The 27,519-nt window shown below is 41.1% G+C and overlaps 2 protein-coding genes across 2 annotated transcripts; one reads left to right on the top strand and one right to left on the bottom strand.

Annotated features, from left to right (window-relative positions):
* Positions 1 to 5,564: 5,564 nt before the first annotated feature.
* On the top strand, positions 5,565 to 5,924 carry LOC109487605. The gene has a single exon (XM_019791610.1). It carries the CDS (start codon positions 5,565 to 5,567, stop codon positions 5,913 to 5,915), a length of 351 nt encoding a protein of 116 aa, XP_019647169.1. The 3' UTR covers positions 5,916 to 5,924.
* A 4,221-nt stretch (positions 5,925 to 10,145) lies between these two features.
* LOC109487818 lies at positions 10,146 to 17,328 on the bottom strand. The gene is made up of 2 exons (XM_019791902.1): positions 17,073 to 17,328; positions 10,146 to 11,610 (listed from the first exon to the last, which is right to left on the bottom strand). The coding sequence occupies exon 2, from the start codon at positions 11,595 to 11,597 to the stop codon at positions 10,989 to 10,991; it is 609 nt and encodes a 202-aa protein (XP_019647461.1). The 5' UTR covers positions 11,598 to 11,610; positions 17,073 to 17,328; the 3' UTR covers positions 10,146 to 10,988.
* Positions 17,329 to 27,519: the final 10,191 nt, after the last annotated feature.

Genomic DNA, 27,519 nt, shown 5'->3' with positions numbered 1-27,519 from the left:
TTTAATACTGGGTTAATGCTGGGTTAACGACTCGGCCAGCCTTTCAAAACACACATAGATACATCATTCATAATGTACAATGTAGAAAAGGCAATCTTTCTTTTTATTAATATTTGTTACATGTACTGGAGCAACTGCATAACTCTTGTAAAATTTGTGAACCCTGACACAAGACTGCACAAATGTATGTGCTAATGTTGTAGGGAATACAGGAAACCTATTCATATCTAGGTTAAAACAACAAGTTACAGACAGGAAGCTGTCAACATTGGTTTTAGTTGAAAAAACGTTTTCTTTGAAATTGTTTGTTGAAAGAACATTAGTGGCCCAGTGCCCCAGCAGAGCGTGCTTTATTTGACAGGTCTGTGGCCCCCAGTGTGAACATCTGGAATTAGCCTGGTTGCCAGACCCATAGCACACTGGACACAAAGTATCTCAGTTTGGCACCCAGGTAAATCTGGAATATGGATAATGTGAATAGGTTTCCTGTATTCCCTACAACATTAGCATGTACATTTGTGCAGTCTTGTGTAGTACATTTGTGCATATCGTATCGTATTATGCAACAGAAGTTGAAGATTTAAACCCGATATAAGGTCACAAACTTTGTTTTAATCGAGAACATTGTTGGTATACTGTACACAATGGCCAGGTCACTAGAATAAGGTGGTCTGAACGCATTGAACAGTATCTAATCTTTATTAAGCTTTGTTGCTTTAGCGAGGAGCACGGCGGTATTCTATGAATGACTTTGAGTTTGATGCCTGTAATCTTCTTCATAATGGGTCGTGTGGAGAGGGAATAGAGAAGCTCTGCCTTGAAAGGATAGATTTTCACGACCATATTATGGTCCGGTGGGCCCCCACAAGAAAACTAACATAGCCAAACTGCGTCGCCAACCTGAGAAATAACCAGTAAATAACTACCAGCTCAAAAATTGAAGATTGTTAAATTGCAACTAGGATACATATTTTATTTGAATTCTATCCTGGATAAATTACATTGACAGGATAGACTGGGACGGTTAGGTAGGTCACCCGAGGCTGTCACCTCAGCCCTGCCAGTCGTACCTCTGGGGACGTCCCCGGAGGACCTGGGCTAATCTATACCACCATCCGGGCTGGTATAGAAAGTCGGGCTGTTTCCTGCTAAAAGTTTGATACGACGGTCCCTCTAACAAGTAAGGCACAATGAGTGTCTCCTTGTGGGGGAAGATTAACTTTCTACCAGGCACCATGGATCGCTGGAAAAATAGTAGAAAACGGCCAAAAAAGGGAATAGTTTGCCGCTAAAGGGTCAGTTAGCCCGCTAGAGAGATGCAACTCACCGGAAGGAACCCATTTATCTTACATACCACATACCATCACAACAATTGGCCAGTTTGTGTGATTTTGTAGTGCAATTGTTTTCAATGTATTGGACATCGCACGCTTCAACAACACTGGCTGCATAGAAGAAGAATTTAGTTGAAGGAGCTTTTGCCGTTTTGAAGTTTGGATCACCGCGTATCGGAGGGAAGAAAACAACTTTTCGCGGCCAGACTCCCCAGGCCTATTCTCCTCTCCTTTTTGCCGAATTCTACGATCCGTAGTTCCGTAGAAAGACATGGTACAGGCTTGGGAAATAGTCTGTTGCTTTGTTCACAAAAAGACTCTCTGGCCACTATAACTATCATCTTCAAAAAAACCTACACTATACACACACACAACACCCACCAAAACAATATCACACTGTCGAAGGCATGAGACCTCCGAACTCTAGTTTTAATCTAGTACTATCATGAGAGTCCATCTGTGTTGGTAGTTACATGTTTAAAGTTAAAACTTTTAAAACAACACAAAAAATTCTCTCACCTAGAGCTTTCGACCAGTCACTCTGGTCTTCCTCAGGAGACTGACCCAGTAAGGCTTGTCACGTGGCTTCTTTGAAGTGTGACGTCTTTGTGTTGGACCAAAAGTTTTAACTTTAAACATTGTAATCTAGTCTTCACAACGTCTTCAAAGTCTGCCTGTTAAAGTTCCTACAGAGACGTATTTAGTATATGATATGAATCTTTATTGCATGCTCTTGCCTAGATGGGCTAAATGCACAAGAGGATATGCAGTATGTAAATGAGTATTTCATACTGGAACGCTATATTCTAATGCAAATTGCTAGGAATCTAATAGATACATTACAACAATACTATATACTACCTATCATATACTACCTATCATCTACTGTTAGTTGCCCTTTCTTCTCTCTTTTTGAAACATTTGGAAACATAATTACATAGTTTGTCTACTGTACATTCGTTCTTGCATGACATCAAGTGTTTAAGCAGTAATCTGTCGTCTTGTAATTCCCCAAGGAACCCATAGGTCAGTTTTTCTGCTCTCTGTAACCAAGATTTCTGGCAATAAAAATGTAAAAAAACGCATTATGAAAGATTTTGTCAGTTATTGTTAACCTTCATGCAGGCTTGACCCCCTATCAACTGTCAAAATCAACTCCCTTCCCCCACGCAAACGTTGCTACTTGTTGAAACAAACATACACAAAGCAACAATTTAGGTCACCAAAACAGTGCTTCCTTGCCAGTGAATGACTTAATAAGCTCACACATAATCTGGGGATCGGGGTTTATTGTATGTAAGGCCACACCGCCTTAATTTTATGGATGACATCCGCGCGCGCATTGATTTTCGCCAGTTCTAAAAAAAAAAGATTACGTCCTCCCTAGCCTCCGAGGCTCTGGCCTGGCTCTAGGCCTGGGTAGTCCATGGTAGTTAGTGACAATACGGAGCCGGTGGTAACTTTGGAGGACGGCACCCAGACTGCCGAAGCTCCACGACTCAAGAACTCAGTACATACGTACAGTGCCGATTCATAAATCCCGCAAAAAGCCAGCATGTGCCGACTTGTGGTATACGTCGCTATGTACTGCCGTAAATTTACAATACTGGCTTTGTATTCCTGTGGTTTAGTAGCATTTTTTATTTTTGACCTGAATTTTTTTATTCGCCCGCGCGAACTAGTTTGGGTATCTTCAAAGGATGTCATCCATAAGCAGGGGTTGGGTTAGGAGAGCCGCCTGGCGATCCTGTTGTGTTCCCGCAGGAAGACGGTGTGCATGGAGGTCAGTCCCGGCTGCTCGTTCACACGGACGTCCCCAGCCTGCGAACACGTCTCGCTGCCTGTAAGGCCACACCGCCTTAATTTTATGGATGAAATTCTCTGAAGACCCCCAAACTAGTGCGCGCGGGCGAATAAAAAAAATTCCGGCCAAAAACAAATATGTTACTAAAGCACAGGAATGCAAAGCTGGTATTGTGAATTTGCGGCATACAGCGACGTATACGACAAGCCGGCACATGCTGGCTTTTTGCGGAATTTATGAATTGGCACTGTACCTACGTACTGAGTTCTTGAGTCGTGGAGCTTTCGAATTCGGTAGCCTAAGTGCCATCCTCCAGAGTTACCACCGGCTCCGTATTGTCGCTAACTACATTGTACTACCCAGGCCTAGAGCCAGGTCAGAGCCTCGGAGGACGTGATCTTTTTTTTTTTAGAACAGGCGAAAATCGATGCGCGCGCGGATGTCATCCATAAAATTAAGGAGGTGTGGCCTTATTTTTTAGTCAGGCTAGATCTTACATGTATGTATTTGACCAGGGATTTAGCCATTTTTAAGATACGTTGTTACCAGTTGTTAAGTGATCACACACTGTTTACATACACTATACCGTTCTGAATCTGCAAATTTAAATATAAAACTTCACGGAGAACTTGTTTTTCTTTAGAACAGGCGAAAATTAATGCGCGCGTAGATGTCATCCATAAAACTGAATCAGTTTTCGAGGACCCAAAAATCTCCGATTTGTTGTTCAATGTTATGTCCCTTCATACAGATCAGGTTCAAAGTCAAGGTGACTTGAAGGAACAATTATAACGAAAACACGTTACCGCTATTCTCTGTTCCATGGGCTCAAGCCTTACGGACGTTCCGCCCCAGAAACATTCCTGTAAGAGTCTAAATCCTTGAGAGGACCAGCCGGCCCTAGTGTCTGCACGCACCATGCTAATCAGGCTCACTTTTCCTTAGAAGATATAACGGTGTGACACATAGGTAAGCACACTCACGCCTGCTTAGGCCACAGCAAGTAATTTTTATGGATGACATCAGCGTGCGCATTAATTTTCGCCTGATTTTGGTTAAAAAAAACGAAATTTTGTTGGCCTCTGACAGTGGTCAACATGCCGAAAATGGGCAAAGATGTCTGTTGCCATGCCGGAAGGTGCATGGATGGCAGATAACTATGAAGACAGGAGACAATACAAGGCTCTGATTTAATGTTTTGTCTCTTACTTTGATGCAGTGATATGTGATGCTGGCTGTGTATATGTGATGTTCCCACTGAATTTAAACCATTTGTACAATGATTGAGTCAAAATTTTGAAATGTAGGAACCTTGTTTTTTCGGCCCGTCTTGTTTTCTTTTCGCCCGCTCGCATTAGATGCGGAGTCTAAAGAGGATGTCATCCATAAAATTTACTTGCTGTGGCCTAACGGTGTGACACACAGGTAAGCACACTCACTCCTGCTTTAAGCTACACCGCGCGGCAACAGTCTAACATGAGCCTTACCCACATGAAAAGACACCGTGTCACAGAACGTTGGCGTACGTACCAAGTATTTCACAAGAGGAAAACACTTTAGAGGATCTACCGCCATGTGAGACAGCGGACTTTTTCCCGCCAAGGTACTACAAACAACTACAAGACAGCATTACCAAGACGAGAATCTTGAAGACACTCCTCTAAGAGGTAAGGTCACAAGGTACCTAAGAACGTTGGCGTACGTACGAAGTATTTCACAAGAGGAAAACACTTTAGAGGATCTACCGCCATGTGAAACAGTGGACGTTTCCCGCCAAGGTACTACGCAAGAAACTGACTTACGAACGACTACAAGACAACATTACCAAGACGAGAATCTTGAAGACACTCCGCTAATAGGTAAGGTCTCAAGAAACCTAAGAACGTTGGCGCACGGAGTATTTCACACGAGGAAAATACTTTAGAGGATCTACCACCATGTGAGACAGCGGACTTTTCCCGCCAAGGTACTACGCAAGAAAATGACTTAGAAACGACTACAAGACACCACTGCCAAGACGAGAATCTTGAAGACACTCCTCTAATAGGTAAGGTCTACACGGGAATAAGACGGACATTTCAGACATAAGACGATATCCACTGCCATGTGAGAAAGTGGACTAGTACTTTTTCCATCAAGGTACTACGCGAGAAACTGACTTACAAACGACTACAAGACAGCATTGCCAAGACAAGAATCTTGAAGACACTCCTCTAATAGGTAACGTCACAAGGTACCTAAGAACGTTGGCCTACCAAGTATTTCACAAGGGGAAAACACTTAATAGGACCTACTGCCACGTAAGAAAGCGGACTTTTCTCTTTAATGTACTACGCAAGAAAATGACTTACAAGAAACCATTGACAAGACGAGAATCTTAAAGACACTCCTCTAATAGGTAAGAGAACAAGACGGAAATTACAGACATGGAAACGGGAGATTTGATGGACGCATTTGACGCAGATGACATCGTGGCAGCGATTGAAGAAGAACGCACGCGGAGAGAGATGAGGAACCGGCGGTTCAGCGAGACGCTGTCCGAGGCGGCGCAGGAGGCCATGCGGCTGGAGATGCAGGAATCCGCCGCCCTGCGACACAAGTCCTCCCTGTCGTCCGAGATCATCTACGAGCCCACACAGGCGGAGATCCCGCCCGGGTCACCTAACGGCGTGGCGGCGGACGAGGAAGCCTTCGTGGCCGAGAAAAACATTTCTTACGACGAGGAACAGGAGGACGTGTTCTGTGAAGAAGACAAGATGTCAGTCGAAAAACACTAACTCTCACACGAACCGAGGAAGTAAGCTGTTTAACAGAGAAAACACAGGAAGAAGACTAAAAGATACATTTGACAACCTAGCTAGGCAGAAAGAAAAATGCTCAGAGAATTCGAGTGACAAACAGTACGAGCGAAAATGCTCAGAGAATTCGAGTGACAAACAGTACGAGCGTATGCAAAAGCAAATCTAGGTCTTAGTCAAGACGAAGGTTTTGAGACGTATGTATAAATGTTTACATAGTACGACGCCTCTCAGTATCAAGTATCTGTTATGATGTGCATAATTATATAGACCTATTCGGACCTCCAATAGATCTACTAGTATTTGTTCTTATTGTTCAGCTTGGCTGAAAGCAGTGATAAAACGTTCCTACATACGTACAAGAGTACTTAAAGTACTTGGTGGAGAGATTGTATTTCATTATAAGTTGCTTATATTTCCTGATATTATAGGTCCTAGCTTCTGCTTTTCTTTGTGTATAACAGCCCGAAAAATCTTCCGTTGGCTTGTTTTGGAGAAAGAAATTGCGTACCTCAGTATTCTGTGTGAGTACAGTGGCACGATAAAACAACAATTGTACTGTAGGCATACAGGTTACGTAGATGTTGGTTTAACTGTCGGAGCACATAAACGACAAGAGACGAGAAATTCTTCAGTTTTCTGTATGTTACTTGTTGTTATTGTATCATCATTACTATTGCTTATGAAACTGTAAAGCCCTCTTAAGGTATTTTACTTGGTTGATGATACAAATCATCTTTTTAATATCTCCTAAACTCCCCAGGATCTAGACAAGGGCTTGCACTTAAGTACCCCGTTCTGCATCCACATTGTACAAATCGCGTATAGCAGAATCACCATTAAGTGCTGGACTGTTTGCAGACTAGAGAATAGGTATTGCAGTGGGTTTGCATTAGCCTATTCCCTTTGCAATAACTTCCGACATGGCTTCTTGCACTTTCAGGTCACCCCGATAATTCTAATCCCCTTTAGGCCACACGGACTTAATTTTATGGATGACATCCTCTGAAGACCCCCAAACTAGTGCGCGCGGGCGAATAAAAAAAATTCCGGCCAAAAATAAAAATGCTACTAAACCACAGGAATACAAAGCTGGTATTGTGAATTTGCGGCAGTACATAGCGACGTATACGACAAGCCGGCCTTTTGCGGAATTCATGAATCGGCACTGTATGTATGTACTGAGTTCTTGAGTCGTGGAGCTTCGGTAGCCTGGGTGCCCGGCTCCATATTGTCGCTAACTACCATGGACTACCCAGGCCTAGAGCCAGGCCAGAGACTCGGAGGACGCGATTTTTTTAAACAGGCGAAAACCAATGCGCGCGCGGATGTCATCCATAAAATTAAAGTGGTGTGGCCTTACTTTAACGTTTCAAAAGAAGTCGAGCCTATAAGAGGAGGGGAATTTTAGTGGACTATGTTTTCATTAATCAAAATTAGAAGACGTCGAAGTAAATCCATAATGATACATTTTCTTGTCTTTGTTTCTTGTCTTTAGATTTTCATCATGAAAAGTTTTTCGATCATATCGTAGTCGTTTGAGTTAAACGCGGCCAGGCTATGAAATTTACTACATAGAACGTGTGTTCGGATTATTTTAAAGCGATATTATGTAAGATATTCACTATTTTGAACATCGTTGTTTTACACATTTTCCTGTGCTATAGGCCTACTTGGGTTCATAATGGCATTTGGAGAGTATAAGATCAACGTCGTTGCGTTAACTAAACTGTTTGAAGGCTGCGGAAGATACCCGAACGAAAACCGCTGTTTGTTTACATTCTTTTTAGGAGCCTCCTAAAAATACAGCGGGCCAGGGGCAACTTATTCTCACGCTGCGCTGAGTCGCCGAAAAAGCGAAATATTGACGCTAATATGTTTAAAGTTATTATGAAAATGACAGTCTAGATGAGAAAATTTCAACTATTAATATTTACAGTTTTGGCGCAAAAAAACTTACAGAATATCGCTTTAATAACAAATGGCATGAAGTAGTTTCAAATGTTCAAGATATGTCCTCAAATCTAGATCCTCGAAACCAGAATCTAAGCCATGCACTGGTTGTCTAGAACGTACACAGACGTCTGAAGTAAGCGGAGTTTGTACAGCTGCCGGTTTCAAGTGCCCTTCGGGTGGATAAAATGTCGAGTCGTTCTCGTTTTTTTGTTGTTGTTGTCTTGAAAGGATATAATGAGTCTAAGACGAACGTCCTGCCGTACTGTCTGTGTTCTGGGGCGTGAAGACGTCTCAAGAATGTGAAGGACGCCAAGGAAGATACAACTTAATTTTGTCATAACAAACAAAATGGATGATAAGGCCACAAAAGGCCAGCATGTGCCGGTTTGACCATTTGTCGTAAAAGTCGCTACTACCGCAATACCAGCTTTTTGTTCCTATGGTTTAGCAACATTTTGGGCTGGATTTTTATTCCCCCGCGTTTCCCTCCACTAGTTTGAGAGAGAGAGAGAGAGAGAGAGACAGAGAGACAGAGACAGAGAGAGAGAGAGAGAGAGACAGAGAGAGAGAGAGAGAGAGAGAGAGAGTATGGCTTATTCTTTAAAAAAATCTTTGCAGCACCAGTGCTGAATTGCGGTTTCTGTACACATATACGTAATTCAAAAGTTTAGACTTATCAGCATTATATACATCACAAATAAGGATTAAAACAAGTCACAAATCCTAGATAATCGCTACAAACACGACTGAAAATTCTGTTATAACATTGACTAACATTAACTGTCATTTAGTAGGCGGACACAGTCAGGTAGTGTACTGTTTAACAAAAGCTGTGTCCGGCACTTAAACTGTGTCAGTTTCGTGCTGTTTTGTGTTTGGCCATGGGGGTCTTCAGAGGATGCCATCCATAAAATTAAGTCAGTGTGGTCTAAGATGGCCGTTGGATTTAAGCGAGTAAAGATCCAAAACAGCATGACATCATACAGACAGAAATATCAAAAAGAGTCTATAGCTGTTGTCCGCCTATAGGTCGAGTACTTTCACCACTCACCGGTACACACTTTCTCCAGGGCTCTTCAAGGACCTTATAACGAAGGAACAGGTTACCACTTGTAGTTTAAGTGTTTGTCTTTGCGATACAAGGACACGTGAGAACTGTAGCCGCTCTGGTGAACGTTAACCCTTTCGGCGTGCACAGTGGGGTCATGTGGCGTAACGGTAGTGTTCGGCTCAGACCCAAGATGTCTCGGGTTCGAATCCTGCCCGATGCCACCGATCCTGTGCCCTTGGGAAAGGCACTTTACATGACTTTCCTCCCTTCAATCAGGTGAAAATGAGTACCTAGCTTCGGTTAGGGACGTCCCTCGGATAGGACGTTAAATGGAGGTCCCGTGTTTGGGGAGAGCCACACCCCACGCACGTTAAAGAACCCACCACACTTTTTGAAAAGAGTAGGAGACCTCCCCGGTGTAAGTGGTTCAAACCTTACAGTCTGGTCTTACGCAGCTTGTTCATGTACGTACATGTACAAAACTGGTGTGTTTACCGGTTATTACCGGTGTGTGTGTGTGTGTGTGTGTGTGTGTATGTGTGTGTGTGTGTGTGTGAGCACGATAACTCAAGAAAGCCTGGATAGATTGTTTTTATATTTGGTAGATGGGTATGTCTTGATGAGACCTAGAACTGATTAGATTTTGGACCTCCTGGCGGTTTGTTATGGTACTGCAGCGGAACTTCCAGTTTTGATATCTCGTGATCTGGACATGGTAGGGTCACTAAATTTGAATGGTAGGTAGCTCTTGGGCTGGGGAAGAAGTGACATGAGTTTGGCTTGTTCTGGAACTGTAGAAGCATTCGTTGAAAAATGTTCGAAGGAGGATAACTCAAGAACTAGCCTGACTAAATCTGCACTCCTAGCTAGCGGTCGGCCCGGAATTACACCAGCCGCCCCCCCCCAGAACCGATTGACGGATCATCATGATTTTTGCTATGTGTGTAGCTAAAAGAATACTTGACACATTGAAATGATAGTTATGCAAATCAGCATATGATTATTCAAACATGTGGCATGTGTAATTGGGAAGAAGAAGAACATTGACAGATAGTGGTTATGCAAATGAAGGCCTAATTTGCATACTTAATGCGAATCGTCAACATTCCTCAAGGTCCAAGGGTAATATCATTTGGCGAAGGTTTGAGATCGTGGAACTCTAGTTTTATCTCTATTTCCACAGTAAATGTTCCGCGGAACTTCACTCGCTATAGTGCCTCCACTGCAAAACACGTTTTGCTACTTCCACTAAAGGAAATCACCCTCTCTTCCTCCATACACCACCTCTTAGGAGGAACTTCCACACTGAAATCTTTCCTAAAAAAACATCACTATGGCTACATAACATCATCTATAGTCAGAATAGTTTAGATACTAGTGTTGGTTGGATAAAACACTGCTAGACACCTTTCGGACACCGATAAAAATATATAACTACATGTATTTCCTAACACGTTGACAAAAATGGTTTTGCAATTACTAAGGAACATGTGTCTGATCAACATGTGTCTGATCAACATGTGTCTGAGGAACATGTGTCTGATCTGGTTTTCTCATAAAGCCACAGCAAGTAATTTTTATGGATGACATCAGCGCACACATTAATTCTCGCGTAAAAATTTAATGCCCTTAGAAAGTGGACAACATGCCGAAAATGGGTAAATATGTCTGTTGCAATGCATGCCGGAACGTTGATGACAGACAAATGTGAAGAGAGGAAACAAGACAAGGCTCTGATTTTTGTCTTTTACTTTGTAGTGTTGTACTTCATTCCTTTATATGTGATGCTGCCACTGAATAAATACAATCTTGTTTAACAAGGTTTATATGATCTAAAAATGTGAAAACATAGACATTTTTTATCCACCTTGTTTTTTTTTGCCCGCTCGCATTAGGTTTTGAGTCTGCAGAGGATGTCATCCATAAAATGTACTTGTTGTGGCCTAATTAAGTACACAGAATGTCGTCTTATCTTGTAAGTGTTCAGATAGGCCATCTCCCAAAAGATTACAGCAGCATTTGACAACTTTTTGATTCCATCCTACCTAGTCCGGCACGAATGTAACTACTTTAGTTGGACTCTTCCTCTTTCTGTCGCCGCCCTTCTTGTCCAGAACGGGCGTGGCGATTTTACTGAGCGGAGTCTCGGGTTTAGAGGGAGGGAGTGTTTGGTAGGTTCCGTACTCGTCTTCTCCGATGTCTTGCATCAGCCTGAGCATGGCGTCCGAACCTTCAGACGGGGACGACGAACTGCTGTCCTTGTTCGAACCCGAAGAACTCTCTCCGTCCATGTTGTCGAAGAGGTCGAAGAGGTCATGGAGGCTGTGTATGGGGGTGACCTGGCGGGAAGACTGGACCTCCTGACGACACAGCCAGCAGTGCTGCGCAAACTCAGTCTGTCGCCTCTGCTCCGTACGAGAGTCCAACTCTCGCGAGAGCCTCTCTTTCGCGGACGGAGTTCTCGTGGAACCCCAGTTCCCCCATTGCATCTTGGCGGCGAAGGAAGACTTGGCGACGACCGACGCAAAGGCTGTAGCTGCACTCTGCTTTCTTTTCCCGCCATGTTTGGGCCGCTCTGGGTTATCCTTACTTCTCTTTTCCTCTTCATTTTGAACAGCAGCTTTTGAGGCTAGTTTCCACTTTGTCTTTATCATTGCGTTGTCTCGTCTGTAACAGAAAATTCAAAAGTTACTTCATTGTAATAATACATACTATAAAACAAAAGATACAACATGTATAACGTCTACGTCTATTTTATGTGGGTACAAAGTTTAATCTCTGTGCTATGTCAACTACCAACACTTTCATGCCAACTATTCTACTTCTTAATCCGAACCGTAAATAGTACATTCTCTGTGTAATTACTGGTCCATACGGCTACGTACATAGCGACGCATCAGCAAGTCAGCTATGCTCACATCCATTGCGTCAATCCTTAAGTACTACCGTCGTGCTTGGTTGCTACCGGCAAAACACAACTCTAAACACGTTGACAGATCCTTTGCTCTAGACTTTGGCACTTTCCAGCTTATGCAATGACCATGGCCAGAAAATCTACTGACCCGCTGGTGGTTATTGTGGTCAGTTTACACAAGGGATGGGATGACATTGTGAAGTGTCAGTGTGTGGAACAAATAGGATGTGCGTGGAACGTTCTAAGTGATTGATTCTGAAAGAATTGTCGGCTTAGATAATGAGGCATCACAGGAAGAGGTATTCTCCCATGCCGTGTGGACGTCAGTTTCCTCAAATGAGAGAAGTGTTCTTCAGTTTTACTCCCGCTCCTTCAAAAATTGTGCTGTGGGGTCGTGTGGCGTAACGGCAGAGTGCTCGACTCACAACCAAGAGGTCCCGAGTTCGAGTCCTGACATACCACCGATCGTGTGCCCTTGGGAAAGGCACTTTACGCGACTTTCCTCACTTGACTCAGGTGAAAATGAATACGTATTGTCCTGTTCCATTTTTGTTTTATATCTGCGTTGGTGACGTCATAAAATAAGTTGATATAACTTGAGTCTGCCGTCAACATGTCTGATGAAATGTTGGAATAAAAAAAACAAACATAGTTCTGTGTACCGGTTCACTTTAACTAGTTCCGGACTTGTAAAAATGTTTAGGTTCAAGTCCAAAAAAAAAAAAACACGAACGTCTGGAACTATTTTCGGACTTACAAAAATAAACCATGTCACATTCACCTTTTTGTTCTAAACCACCTGAAACATTCAATAGTGAAAAATTGGCGCTGCAAAATGACGAAAACATTGCGATTGGGCATCGTCAAGTGTCGGCCTCTTGCTTCTAAACCCTGGTAGTGCAGTGCTCGCTGTAAAGATTTACAGAGCAACTTTACAGAGCAACAGTAACTTATAACTCACTAAACTGTAACTTGAGACTAGCACCCACACTTAAAGCTTTTAAAGACAGGTTGAAAACTGAACCGATCTGACACCTGATTACCTAATGACGATTTACTGACAACGATGATTTGTTACGTTTCATTACTTTGATTGATTTGTTTATATGATTCATTACTTCTACGTTCAGTTATTATCATATGTTTTATTATTTCCTAAGTTTGAATTTTGACCTCTCAGTTATCATATGTTTTATTATTTCCTAAGTTGGAATTTTGACCTCTGACCTCCATAATGACCATAATGACCATCGATTATTATTGTATTTTATATAATTTATGTTAATTTATTTATGTTATATTACTTTTTGTATTTTATATGTTATTTGTCATTGTAATTGGGCTCCCTTGAAAATCAGCCCCTTGGGGCTGAAGGGACAACCCATACGTCCTTAAGATGAATAAATAAATAAAATAAATAAAAAAAGATGCAGTAAATTTTGCAGTAAAGATGCTCCATTTTCCATTGGGATATGTTCACTGAGAAGTCTCTTCCGTATTTTGTAGATGCCCTGTCTTTAGGTCCAGACTTACAGGTCCGGACCTGAACCTAAACATTAGGACTTGAATACGGACCTGGATGTGGGTTTAGGTACACAGCACTATTTAAACCTATCACACATAGCCGAATATGTCCTCCCGAACACTGCCGAACTCCCCCGAACCATGGCCGGGTCAGCATTGTCGCCGTGGCTGGTGTTCGGCGAGGTTGGCTACTGTTCAACTGCTCTGAATGTTTAAAACATACGGGACGTTGTGCCAAGGTTGGCGCCTGGTTGGCTGCAGGTTGGGAGTAGGTCATCAGTGGTCGGGGAGTGGTTGGCAGTCATATTTGGCTCAAATTTAATTCCAATTTGATTCGATTCGTTTTCTCAAGTAGGCGTAGCCTAAATCTAGTTAGACTGCTCCGAACTTCAGCCAACCTTGGTTGATTGGTGGTCGGGGGAGGGTTCTGAATTTGCAGGTTCTTACAAAACACGACGCACGATTCAGGGCGACGATTGTACAGAAAACGCCAAAGTCGTTTGCTTTTCTGTGTATCACTTAACATTACAGCATCACTTCGTACACATTTTAAAGTCATTACTGTCAAGGTCACACATAAATCAGCTTTGTTTGCTTATACTTGAAGTCAGAACTGAATGCCACATGGCAAAGTCTCACTAGCTACTTTAGTTAAGTAAAAGTCTCCGAAAGAGGCAGCTGTACAACTATTGACTTGTATTAGCGCAGTACTCAAGTTTGGACAAGAACGGTACACTACTGCAAGTGTGTAACGTTAATTAGTTTGAATGCGCTATGTACCGTATTGGATATAGCATTGGAGATAGATACAAATACAAATTGAATACAAAACATCTACAAAAATCTTTCCAACGTCCCTAAATGAAACAATTCAGCCAAGAACGCTAGATATGTGATGTGATTGTATCCCAAGTATAAGAGTACGTATACTGTGTGTTCTTACTGGATAATAATATTGCACGGCCACACTGACCTAATTTTATGGATGACATCCTCAGAAGACCCCCAAACTAGTTCGCGCGAGCGAAAAAAAATTCCCGTGAAAATAAAAATGCTGCTAAACCACAGGAATACAAAGCTGGTATCGTGAATTTGCGGCAGTATATAGCGTCTGTTACGACAAGCCGGCACATGCTGGCTTTTATCTTGAATTTATTGAATTTCTTGAGCTTCGGCAGTCTGGGTGCCATTCCCCGTAGCTAGCCTTGGAGAACGCGATCTTTTCTTTTTAAGAACAGGCGAAAATCAATGCGCGCGCGGATGTCGTCCATAAAATTGAATCAACGTGGCCTTACATTGATGCTAGGGACATTGACTTCTAGCAAGCCTTCAGCGTTTGGTAAGCATATAACGTAACGATGACATGTTTACCATACAAATCAGCAAGAGTAGAAGTTACCTTGTGGTGGTATCAAATGGTTTGATTGATTTATACACGAAATATACTCCGTACCCCTCACAATATCACGCTATGACCCAAGAAGTACACCCTTCTAACGTTACTATAACATGGCGATACTACATGGCAATACGGATCTCTATACATTCTGAATACGAACGAGACATTACATGTATCGTGTGTCTGTCTATAAATCCAACAACGCATTAGGCCACAGCATGTAAATTTTATGGATGACATCCTCCGCAGACACCAAATCTAATGCAATAGGGCAAAAATAAACAAGGCGGGCCAAAAGAAAAGATTCCTATAATTTCAAATTTTGACATCATAAACTTTGTTAAACAAGAAATGATACCTGTATTCTGCTAATTTTACTTTAACTATTATGACACATATTTGTCCCTGAAAAGTTAAAGTTTTCAATCATTGTACATGTGGTTCCGATTCAATGGGAACATCACATGTAAAATGAAAGACAGAGGCAAGACAATAAGTCAGAGCCTTGTCTTATTTATATTACGAAAGTCGCTGTACTTTCGTTGTGTCAAAAAAGTTCTCTCTCTGTTTATCTGCCATCCACGTTCCGGCATGGCAACAGACATCTTTGCCAAGTTTCTGCATGTTGACTACCATCAGAGGGCAACAAAATTTCTTGTTTTTCTTTTTCAAAATCAGGCAAAAATCAGTGCGCGGGCTGATGTCATCCATAAAAATTACTTCCTGTGGCCTTACTGACACAGAAGTGCCGGAGCGATACGCATGCCTGATTCGTACTGGCCCGGACTGAGTGCACGTACTGACAGATATTAGGCCAACCTGGTAACCAGACCGCCGTCAGCTCCCCGGTAGCTCTGCGGTACCGGGAGTGTTCCCCGCCCGCCGAGGTCGGTTAAGACAGACCGGTGAATTTGTATAGCGTTCGTTTTAATTGATTTCGGACTTCAGTAATCAGAAAGACTAACTGGAAAGATAGGTTGTCATAAAAAATGACTGGGGCCGGTAAAACACCCCTAAGCGACTTTCAGGTGTATGAAAAGAAGGGTACCAGGCTAATATGTTAGGAGTGGTGAGCAGTTTTACCAACCAAAATCGCAAATACTAGTGCTTAACTAGATTTCAACCTATTGAAAGCAGTGTGACAATCTCACAGCCCTGTTCTTGATATTAGAAAATAGCTGGTTGTACCAGATCGGTGTATGTCATACTCCTTGCAAGTTTGGTGGGCCAACAATCTTGTTTCATAACTCGTCCTAGGGTTTTGAATTACATAATGATACAGTATAATCGTATAGTCATCTATGATTACGAGTAATTAAACATAAAGACAGTGAAAATATTTGACATTGCAAAGGCTGTGGAAGACGAAATACACTTTATCTCAAATTGTTCCTTTCATAGCAACGCTCGAAATGAGTTAACTATTCAAACTTCTACAATTCATCCCAATTTTACTAATTTAAAACTTACAGACAAAGAAAAAACTATTCTTCTTTTAACTTCCCAAAACCTACTGATTTTGGAAAAGGTGGGACATTGCGTCTTCCATGGTTTAAAAAAGAGAGGTCAAACCCCTTAGACATAGTTTTAGACATAGCTATAGCTTTAGACAACTGCCTTTTATCATATAGATTTTAGTTATTTTATACTCTGCTTCATTGTTCTTTTATGTTTGTAACTTTCAAATAGCCTTCGGGCACGAATTTAAAATGAACTTCTTATATAGTCGTCAAAGACTCTATCTATCGTGACAAATTTGAGTTTTGAGACCAAAGGTTCTGACATATCGTGGCACCACAATTGTGACACTTTGAGATTGACTCTACAGGAACATATACATAATATACATGTAGTTTAGCCACCTGTTGCTAAAGCACTGTTACCGCAAGTCAATATAATTATAACTTATTCCATACATGTATCACACAGTATTTGGAATTACAATTAAAAAAAAGAGAATTCACAAAGTATAGCCTCGCGATGTCACGGTGGACTTACTACCTTCAAAGGTTCTGATATCAGGTTACCCTAGCTGTAATTGTGGGGAAGGTAACAAGAACAACTACTTCTCATCAAAATTCCTGTTTTGCTTTCCACAAAATTATTTCCCAGACGATCTAGTGTCTTCAAAAGTATAAAAGAAGGGACACCGTATGGCGTGTTTAGAGTGGAAAACACCGGGAAGTGTTCTAATGGTACCCGGTTTGTTGATGTACACCTGTCGCCATTGTTGCTCAGTATTATTCTACCCTTGTCCGTAAACTCAGTTGAAGCCCCGCGGGCCAGAGTTACCTTTCCTCCCGCTCCTGTCACACTGCGACTGCCGGTGGCTCCCTATAACTCCCCTCGTGGCCCTGCCTTCAACTTGTCAAATCCGCCAACAAATTTCCAAATAAACGACTGTGTGAAAAGACTTAGTTAGTCTCCCTGATCCCGTGGGCTTTGTTTCAGGCCCTAACGTTGGCAATGGCGCGTATATCGCCTTCGCGATCGCCCCTTTTATTCAGGCACGCCTCTGTTCTACTCTAAAGGAAGACAAAGGCCCCTCTGGTCGCCAAGGGGGGTATAGTATAATTGATAGCCTAATAACAGTTCACAAAGCACCGGTATTGAGATACCCGCCCGGCTAAGCTAACCCAACTAACACCGGGGGCTTGCTACGGGGGAAGGAAAGTAAATCGTGTGTAATAAAAGAAGAATAGGTCTCTATTACTGAAGGCTACGGACATGAATTGGGTAGGATTCTGATGTTTGTCGACTTGACACAGATATGGCGGCTGGGTGTAACTTAACATTGCTGTCCACGTGCTTTTTGTGTAGGGTTTGTTGGCACAACCTCATTCCACATTCTGGTTGGTAGGGTCGCAGTGTCTGTGTATTGTTTGTTACTAGGGGATGGGGGAGGGGGGCATCTAGGGTCAAAACTACCGGGACAGGACCTGCATTTTGATAATACATAGCTAACTACAGTAGATTGGAGAGCTGTATAGGAGCGCATTCTGATGTATTCTAATTATGTAACATAGTGCTTGTACTAGACAGTTGTGGCATGTGTCTTTTGTTAAGATTTTTACTTTGCTAGGACTGTCATAGATACAAACAAAGAATACCTTAAACATTCAAAAATAGTATATTGTAGAATGACGATAAAAACAGAAAGGGAAAGGGTCTAACCCAAAACTACATTATAATAGTGGCTCAGAATATCTATAACGGAGTTATTGAACAGTATTTCCCGCAAAAAGCACACGAAGTGAGTAATTTAATATTATAGGTGTTATACAACGTATTACTGGTAGATATCTTTCTTTTAACTCAAGTACTAGTCCGAAATGCACAAAAGAAGTTGGTTATATAAAACTCGAAATATGATTTATAAGTTTAAGAGCACTTAGATAGACGGGGGTGGTCGACAAGCTAGCACAAAAGCACACGGAAACTGGTGGTATAACAGTTGAAACAGCAACAATATACAAAGCCTCCATACATACGTACAGAGTCTGAATGAATTTACAGGTGCAGGTGCACCTAGTGCCGAATCAAAAAAGCACGGCCCCTCAAACACTCAGCTACTGTTGTAATAATGTAACGTTTAAGTGTTAGCAAATATTTTCAACCTGTTCCTTAGCGATATTGTCAGCCAAGCGGTCGGTTAACTACTTAACACGTCGGTGAGATTAAATTTGTCAAGATTTATATTTCATTATTGTGATACTAGTCGCTGTAATTGCCAGACTGAAGGGCAAAAAGCCTTGGAAATCGGTGGTTGGGAAGCAACATGCCAAGCTGAGAAACGTTTTAAACTACGTTACACCTCGCTAACTGGTCACTAGGCAGATAATTTAAACTTTTGACTATAATTTGTGGGTTCGTGTCCTGACATGCCTGCGATCTTGTGCCCTCGGGAAAGGCACTTTACACGACTTTCCTCACTTAACTCAAGTGAAAATGAGTATTGTCCTGTACTGAATTTTAATTTTGTACTCTGTGTTGGTGGCGGCATAAAATAAGTTGGTATAACTTGAGTGTGCCGTCGCCATGTTTGGTCATGAAATGTTGGAATAAAAAAAAAAGATAATTTAAACTATACACGTACCTGAAGATAGGCGAGTCATAAACACTTCACTGTATCCTGTTCTCAGCTTTTAAAACCCCTACTCATTCTTGTACAATCACAAGATAAAAATACGTGCGAAAGACGGAATACATGTACGTTCTATCCATGTATTCTGGCGTTGCCTTGTGATACTAGTTTGCAAATCAGTTAGGATATCTAGATGGCCAAATATAAACATATCGGTGCCATTTACAAAAGATATCGAGTAGCTAAACGCCCTCATGGCAAACATATCACTTACCGTGGGCTGGGTACCTTTCAACAGAGTAGATGGTATCATTCATTTATCTATCCAACGGTATACTAGTAACGTCCTACCATCTGTATCTGAACGGTCTGTGCATATAGTGCATAGAGCATTCACTGAAGCAAAAAAGGAAGGTGGCATGACAATACCCAGTTATTAGGAAAATGTGCTGGTTACTTACCTGTCAGTGTATGTTTTTCTTTAGTATCAAACGCCTAGTATTATTCTGTGTTTTTTTGTAGAATTACATCACCTAAAGTATTGTTTGTGGGCTATGCCGTCAAACAAGCTCTTAATTCCACTATAATACCCTCCAAACTAGCCAAACATAGTACTGTTATTTCAATTTTCTGAACATTATTCCGCTTTTGTGTGCAATATAGGTCATCACACAATTTAAAAGAATACCATGTACCATATTATTATGTATGCTGTACCAGAGTTTTTTCCCTGTGTGTTTTAAAGCCACGCATTTTGAAATTCGAATTCTGTATCTGAAACTTCGCGCCAATAGCGGATATAAGATCTAGCATACGTAAACATTATCTCCTGATTGTACAGCGCTGTAGGTAAAGGAAATAGTCACACAAGGAAGGATAATATTGGCTCAAAGAAGTGGTGTCTAACTAACATCGTTACTTCATACTGATCTAGTACTGCGTGTAACGTTATATCACGCCCAAGCATGGCTAAGGCCACACCAATTTAATTTCTTGGTTAACGGATTTTTTCTAGAAAAATAATGGAGCGGGCGGGCGAAAAAAAAAACAGGCCTAGGCATCCTACTATGGCCCAAAATGGTACGATAGGAGCCATGAAGTCAACACACCAGGCTGGTTGAAAATTTAAACAATGAATTTTGAATGATACCACTGCATTGAAAGATGGAATAACTGTAACAACTAGGAAGAAAAGGACTGTTTTAACTGTTCGGGGAAAAATATGAGCATTTTGCAGTTGATTCTGGATTTTTTTTGGCAAATCAGAAAAAATGAAGCGGGCGAATCCGTTAACCAAGAAATCAAATTGGTGTGGCCCAAGCATATAATTTCTTTATCCATGAAACATGAACCAAACTGACTTCGGACACTGCCCTCTCCCTGTTTGGTCAGTCTGTTGTCCATGACAACCTGGTACTTAGTTCTGTGGTACTGTGACCTCAGCTCGCTATCAAACTTATATATCCTATCAAAGAATGTTTAAATATTAGAGACTACACGTTAGAGAATATTTAAACCTTTATTGTTGCCGCTGACATATATTCTGTACGTAGTTTGCCACATACATATATTCTGTACGTATTCTTTACCTTATTCATACAGGTATTTTTAAGCTTTGTTAGATCTTTAGTTGTAGACGACCATACAAAAGTCCCTGTACTTTTTGTTGAGTCAAAGAATCTCTTAATTAATAATTATAGTCCAATACTTACTTGCTATTGCACGAGTCGCTATTACCTCATATTGCACGGATGAAGGCACAAGTTTGGACTGGTATGGAGTACGGACAGTCTGTCTGTCACAGAGTTAGATCTGTAGTTGTAGACAACCATACAAAGTCCCTGTACTTTTTTTTAGTCAAACAATCTATTAAGAACGGTGATACAGTCCAACACTTACTTGGTATTGCACGAGTCGCTATCACCTCATATTGCACGGATGGAGGCACAAGTTTGGACTGGTATGGAGTGTACGGACAGTCTGTCTGATTGTCACAGAGTTATATCTTTAGTTGTAGACGACCATACAGAAGTTCCTGTACTTTTTTGTTGAGTCAAAGAATATCTATTAAGAACGGTGATACAGTCCAATACTTACTTGCTATTGCACGAGTCGCTATCACCTCATATTGCACGGATGTAGGCACAAGTTTGGACGGGTATGGAGTATACGGACGATCTTTCTCTGGTACTTTTGCTACCGTGAACATCTGTATCTGTATCTGTATAGCCGGTATAACCGCCTTTCGGCGTAACACACCAGCTGACATAAAATGAATAACAGAACACTTACTTGCTATTGCACGAGTCGCTACAACCTCATATTGCACGGATGGAGGCACAAGTTTGGACGGGTATGGAGTACGGACGATCTTTCTCTGGTACTTTTGCTACCGTGAACATAAAATAAATAACAGAACACTTACTTGGTATTGCACGAGTCGCTACAGCCTCATATTGCACGGATGCAGGCCCAAGTTTGGACTGGTACATGTATGGAGTACGGACAGTCTTTCTCTGGTCGTCACAGAGTCGTAGTACTGTCGTTTGGCGAACACACACTCAACACTATTCCGTCGTCAACTGTTGACATGTAACAGTTCTGTGTTGTGAAGAGCTCAACCTTTATCCCCCATCCGTGTGTACATGTCAACACCACCCCACAAGTATCAAAAGAGACAGAACGGGGTCCTTTCAAGTGGCGTGAAATTAAGTACTATCCAGCGCCACTTGACACTATTTTTCTGTTTGATGGTGGCAGTCAATGGTCAATACATCAAACCTAGCTTGAACGTTGTTTTTTTCTAATTCCTATACCAAAAGACCAAAGATTCTGTCCATTTTGTCCAAACAAGATAGAAAATGAGCACCATTTTATAATGGATTGTACTATACAATGATAAGCGCCTATTACTGTTAACCTTTCTTTCCGCTTGTTCAATTGATTTCAATACGTTAGATCCTATAGATAAATTCAACTACATTCTCAGGGGAGATAACCAATACAGTGTTCAAATAGGAAAATGCATTAAAGAATGTTTCGATCTTAGAGACACATGTTAGAGAATAGTTAAACCTTTATTGTTACATCATACATATACTCTGTACGTAAGATAGCGTTATCCATACATGTATTTACATGTAGCTTTGTTAGAACTTTAGTTAAGTTGTAGAAAACCATGCAAAAGTCTCTGTACTTTTTTTTGTTGTGTCAATAAAGAATCTACTATAAAAACAGTCAAGCTTCAGAATACTCTCCAAGCAGATGTTGGAGGGAAAGATTGAAGCCTTCTTCTTCGCCCCAGTCCTTTGATAGTCTTCTTAGATGTTAATGTATGGTAATTTCAAAATAGATTTTGTAGTTAAAAAGATGTCAGAGATAGTTTGTTGATAGTTCAGATGTATCTCGTTGATATATGCAAAAGAAAACAAGTATTGAAAGGAAGAGATGAACAATACGCAAGAACATATTATTAATATCAATGGCTTTCATTAAGAAAAATGACTCCGTTTCACCATATCATTTATTGTTATAATAAAGGTTTGCAATGAACAATACATAAGTATATCATAGACTTTAAGATGACTAACTAATATCTAATATATTTATGCAACTGTGATTCAGTGCGTTACAAATTTGCAAGGACAAATTCTTATAATATCTTATGTCAAAGTATATCTTGCCGTGGAAGTGTTAAAATAGATACATATTACTTTAGTGCACCCCCATCAAACTCCTTTCAAGCCGTACCCGGAAATTCAAGCCGTAACCGCTCAAAAATTCTGGCCGTACCCGGAAATTCGTGCCGTACCCGCGAAAATGTCAAGCCGTACCCGGTAATTCGTGCCATACCCTGTACTTTTTTGCCGCACCCAATGGCGGATATCGCTCAGCCCCGGTGCGTAGTCACTCGGAAGTCGTGTCTAAATACTCTGTACGGCAACGATACACAACCTGATATAGCCTATGCTCTGGTAAATATTCCTGGCCACCTATCTGCCGAGTGGCGTCGTACAAATCGCGCCCAATCTTGAGAACACTTCGCTCGGCCGGTGTAGTGTGAAGAAGGATGACCTCGAGTCTCTACACGTACGAACGATTTCCTTTTTGTGTCTGCCTGACTCCGCCCACCAAACCCGTTACCATGGTGACAAGGCCGACAGCAGAAGAATCTGTGCCAGGTCTGACGTTCCATTGGTCCAACTGAGGCGTGAAGTCACAGAACAGGGGTTAACGACCCGGAGGTCACCATATTGACGACAGTTGCGACTGAAACACGTCTAGTGACGTATACATACATATAACACATAACATAACACATAGCAAATAAATTTATCTGTGGCTAAACTTTCTTCTTCAAATATTTTTGATAATCTACCAGTTACTCTGTTTTTTTTTAACTTATCATATGTGCCAATCCAACTGCTGTAATTAATGTTTGTAATCTCTATAAAGTACATGTACAGCTGGAATATCCATGGAGGTAAAAATCATTCTTTTACCTCCATGGAATATCTAATGAAATGATTTGAAAAGCTAAAGGGGGCCTTAAAATGTGTAAAATGACGTTTTTGATTTTCACTCACAGTAGGTCTCAGTCACTGTAGTAGCGTCCTACCTAGATAAAATGTATGCAATATTGACTTCGGAAAGTTGGCTTTTTAGAAGTTTTTACTCAATGATAGCTAGCAGTAACGGTGAAGTATTGGTCACCAGGAAAATCTACCTCTCCTTCTGACAAGGCCATGGTTACATGTAGTAGATATTCTCAATGGCGAGGTCACATCTAGCCATGGGTCATCGTACCATTTTGATGTCGTAGGCCATAGGATTTTCAAGACAACACCAGTCGCCAAGAATCTAAGGCCCTGTTCAGACGGAATCAGTAAAAGCGCTTTACATGTGGTTTCCCCCGAAGCCGGTTTCAAGTGGCTCCATGTGAACGCTCCAAATCACATTGAAAGCGCCTCGATCCCAAACCACTTCTAGAAGTGGTTTCGAATCGGCTTTCCCGCATCGCGAGTTGCGTCTGAGCGCAATGTGATTTCAATGTAACTTCGCCTGGTCATGGATTACGAGGAGTATTTCTTTATTTATATGCAATGACAAAATTTACCTGGCAGCAACTTAAAGAGTAGTAATGGTCGAATAATGTGTCCATTCATTCCCAGCATATATTACTTTCATGTCTCACGTACTTTTACATTTTTGTCACTTAAGCATTGCGTTTGCTTATATACCGATCTGAATCAGTTTTGTTCTGTTATATCTAGGTTTTATTTACTTTATTCATCATGTTAGCTTCATGATCAATATTTCCTAAGTTTCAAGGAGGAGGACGTTGTATAAGCCTTGAAGGCTCCTTTCCTCCCCTTGCACTGTTTTTTTGCTTTGTTTTGCATTGTGCAAATAAATAAATGAAATGAAAAGAAATGCATGACCAGTTTCTAAGCCTGTATTTCGAGGCTACAAGATGCTACGTTTTTCACCTGACGACGGCTTAAAGGGGACCAATACAAAAACACACCTTTCAAATGCGCCGGGTCGGAACCACGCTACGCTTGTGTGGACATGAAAAGAACACAATCCTCTGTAGCCTCGCTGCAGGCTTTGGGTGCAAGGTCGTTCGATTTGACACAACTAATTAGCTCACCAGGCGTAAGACACCATCATTTGCAAGCTCTTTTATATCTAAAATACAAATGTTTGACATGTATCAAATATACATAAATGCACATTTCTATTGAAGTAGGAATACTTGTTAAACTTTGTTTTTAAATGAACAGGTCCATGATTCCGGGTTAAGCAAGCCAAAGTATTTTCAGAGACATTCCAGCCAAAAAGGGTTTGTATTATTCTTACGTAGCCGAAGAAAACTTTTCCTAGCCTGTGACGTATGAGCTACGTTCTCGGCCATTTTGATGCAAAATGCCGTGTAACAATGTTGTTCTGAAGCTCTTTCACTCGCACCAAGGAAGTTCATGTTTTGACTGAGACTAAGAAAACATGTCAGCCTTTTCAAAAGAGAACACACGACATCATGACATAGTCCGAGGTCACCTGCCATGAAGCTTTTTAAAAATTTCCCTTAGCCACTTTAGCGGTTCGCAAATTGAGTTAGAGTTGTTCTCTACCAATCTACACGTAACGGGTCCTTTATTCGTAAGCCTCTATTCAGAGCGCGAGTTTGCCGCCCTTTGTCCCCGGAGTTAATGCTTGATTTGCAAAGATGTAATCGGTTTGCGGGCGACCAATCACAGACGCGGGTGACCCCGTCTCCATGGTGATGGCATGACCCATCTCTAACCCGTCGGACGAACTCTCTGCTGCAGTGACGGCAGTGCTAACATTGTCGCTGTGGGCTTAAAAAGCCGGTCAGGGAAAGAGGTAGGCCAGAAAAACACGCTGGTAGAAGAATTGTTGTAGTTCAACAGTGAAATCACCACGAAGAGAGAGGATTGGACACTCACTGACAACGATTGATTGAATTAGGAGACTGTAAGGTAAGAAACGTAATTTTCTTCTTTATTTGCGTGCTTTTTAATCCCAGGTTCTATGGTGCATAAGATATGCACGTTTCGCCTGAGCGAGAAGCCGTGGATATCGCATATCAGTTGTCTCTTTACCGAATTGTACTATGAGAGGATTCTATAAAAAGGGCAAATGGTACAGTAGACAATTCGTGGGAGTATCATTTACAGAGGTGGTCCAAAACACAGTTCTTACCTTACCTGTAGTTAACACCTGTTTGTGTTAGAGACCTGGTTTCCGTGTTGAAGGTACAGCGTTTGAAACATGTCAGATTTAATGACCGTGTTTACCGTAACAAACCACACGAGGGAACAGGTAGCGTACAACAAATACTAAAATCGTGCCGTAGTCACGTAAATGTAAAAAGACTCCACATTCTAACACACAGTGGTATAGACAAGGGGTAACGTTTCTTGACAGAAATTTTTTTCTTGACAGAAACATTTTAGCACACAGTAGTATAGACAAGGGGTAACGTTTCTTGACAGAAATTATTTCTTGACTGAAACATTTTAGCACACAGTAGTATAGACAAGTGGTAACGTTTCTTGACAGAAATTATTTCTTGACAGAAACATTTTAGCACACAGTGGTATAGACAAGGGGTAACGTTTTTTGACAGAAATTTTTCTTGACAGAAACATTTTAGCACACAGTGGTATAGACAAAAGGTAACGTTTCTTGACAGAATTTTTTTCTTGACAGTTCATTTTAGCACACAGTAGTATAGACAAGTGGTAACGTTTCTTGACAGAAATTATTTCTTGACAGAAACATTTTAGCACACAGTGGTATAGACAAGGGGTAACGTTTTTTGACAGATTTTTTTCTTGACAGAAACATTTTAGCACACAGTGGTATAGACAAGGGGTAACGTTTTTTGACAGATTTTTTTTCTTGACAGAAACATTTTAGCACACAGTGGTATAGACAAGGGGTAACGTTTTTTGACAGAATTTTTTCTCGACAGAAACATTTTAGCACACAGTGGTATAGACAAGGGGTAACGTTTTTTGACAGAAATTTTTTCTTGACAGTTCATTTTAGCACACAGTAGTATAGACAAAAGGTAACGTTTCTTGACAGAAATTTTTCTTGACAGAAATTTTTTCTTGATAGAAACATTTTAGCACACAGTGGTATAGACAAGGGGTAACGTTTCTTGACAGAAACATTTTAGCACATAGTAGTATTGACAAGGGGTAACGTTTCTTGACAATTTTTTTTCTTGACAGAAACATTTTAGCACACAGTGGTACAGACAAAGTGTAACGTTTTTTTTGACAGAACAGTTCAAAACTACGCAGGCATTAATGGTATTCTCTGGCAAAGAAACGACTTTCACAAAGTAAATACTTTTTGTAGAACCTTATCAGAACTCAATATTCCATAGTCACGTAAATGCAAAAAGACTCCACATTTTAGCACACAGTGGTACAGACAAGGGGTAACGTTTTTTTTTGACAGAACAGAAATTTTTTCTTGACAGAAACATTTTAGCACACAGTGGTATAGACAACGGGTAACGTTTTTTTTGACAGAACAGTTCAGAACTACGCAGGCATTAATGGTATTCTCTGGCAAAGGAACGACATTCACAAAGTAAATACTTTTTGTAGACCCTTATCAGAACTCAATATTCTTAACCAGGCGACAATGGCAAATAAAAGAATTCTATGCAAATGGAATCCACGTCTTAGCTTCAACGGAATTTAAACAACGGCAACCAAGGGAATGCTTGATATTGATTTATACCAGGAATATATGAAAGAATTTTACCAATTTTAAAACGTTTAAGCAAATGCTATGGTCGGGATATTTTATTCTTGCCCTTCTCATTTTGTTTACTAAATAATGGCTTCATATATCCTGAATGGTCTGGCTTCGTAGTTCTGTATATCGTTAAATACTACTTGACAGTTCAAGTTGTCAGGGACCGGCAGGTTTTTATTGATTCGTCACGATCAAAAGCAGATTCCTGACACTTTCCAAACACAGAGTGATGTGTGACGCAGTAACGTGTGAATGGTCTGTGTGGCCAGCAAATACCCACCAGGTCCTGCCCTATGTACACCCTTTTCAGAAACGAACGCGATGAATTATCACGTCTTGTATTTGAAGACA

The sequence above is a fragment of the Branchiostoma belcheri genome, unplaced genomic scaffold (assembly GCF_001625305.1).
Source record: "Branchiostoma belcheri isolate BF01 breed outbred unplaced genomic scaffold, Haploidv18h27 scaffold9, whole genome shotgun sequence".
Classification (NCBI taxonomy): Eukaryota; Metazoa; Chordata; class Leptocardii; order Amphioxiformes; family Branchiostomatidae; genus Branchiostoma; species Branchiostoma belcheri.
The sequence above is the reverse complement of the archived record's forward strand: the minus strand, read 5'-3'. Positions and strand labels throughout refer to the sequence as shown.

Coding starts and splice junctions, on each gene's coding strand:
- LOC109487605 (XM_019791610.1), top strand. CDS start 5,565: ATGGAAACGGGAGATTTGATGGACGCATTTGACGCAGATGACATCGTG.
- LOC109487818 (XM_019791902.1), bottom strand. CDS start 11,597: ATGATAAAGACAAAGTGGAAACTAGCCTCAAAAGCTGCTGTTCAAAAT.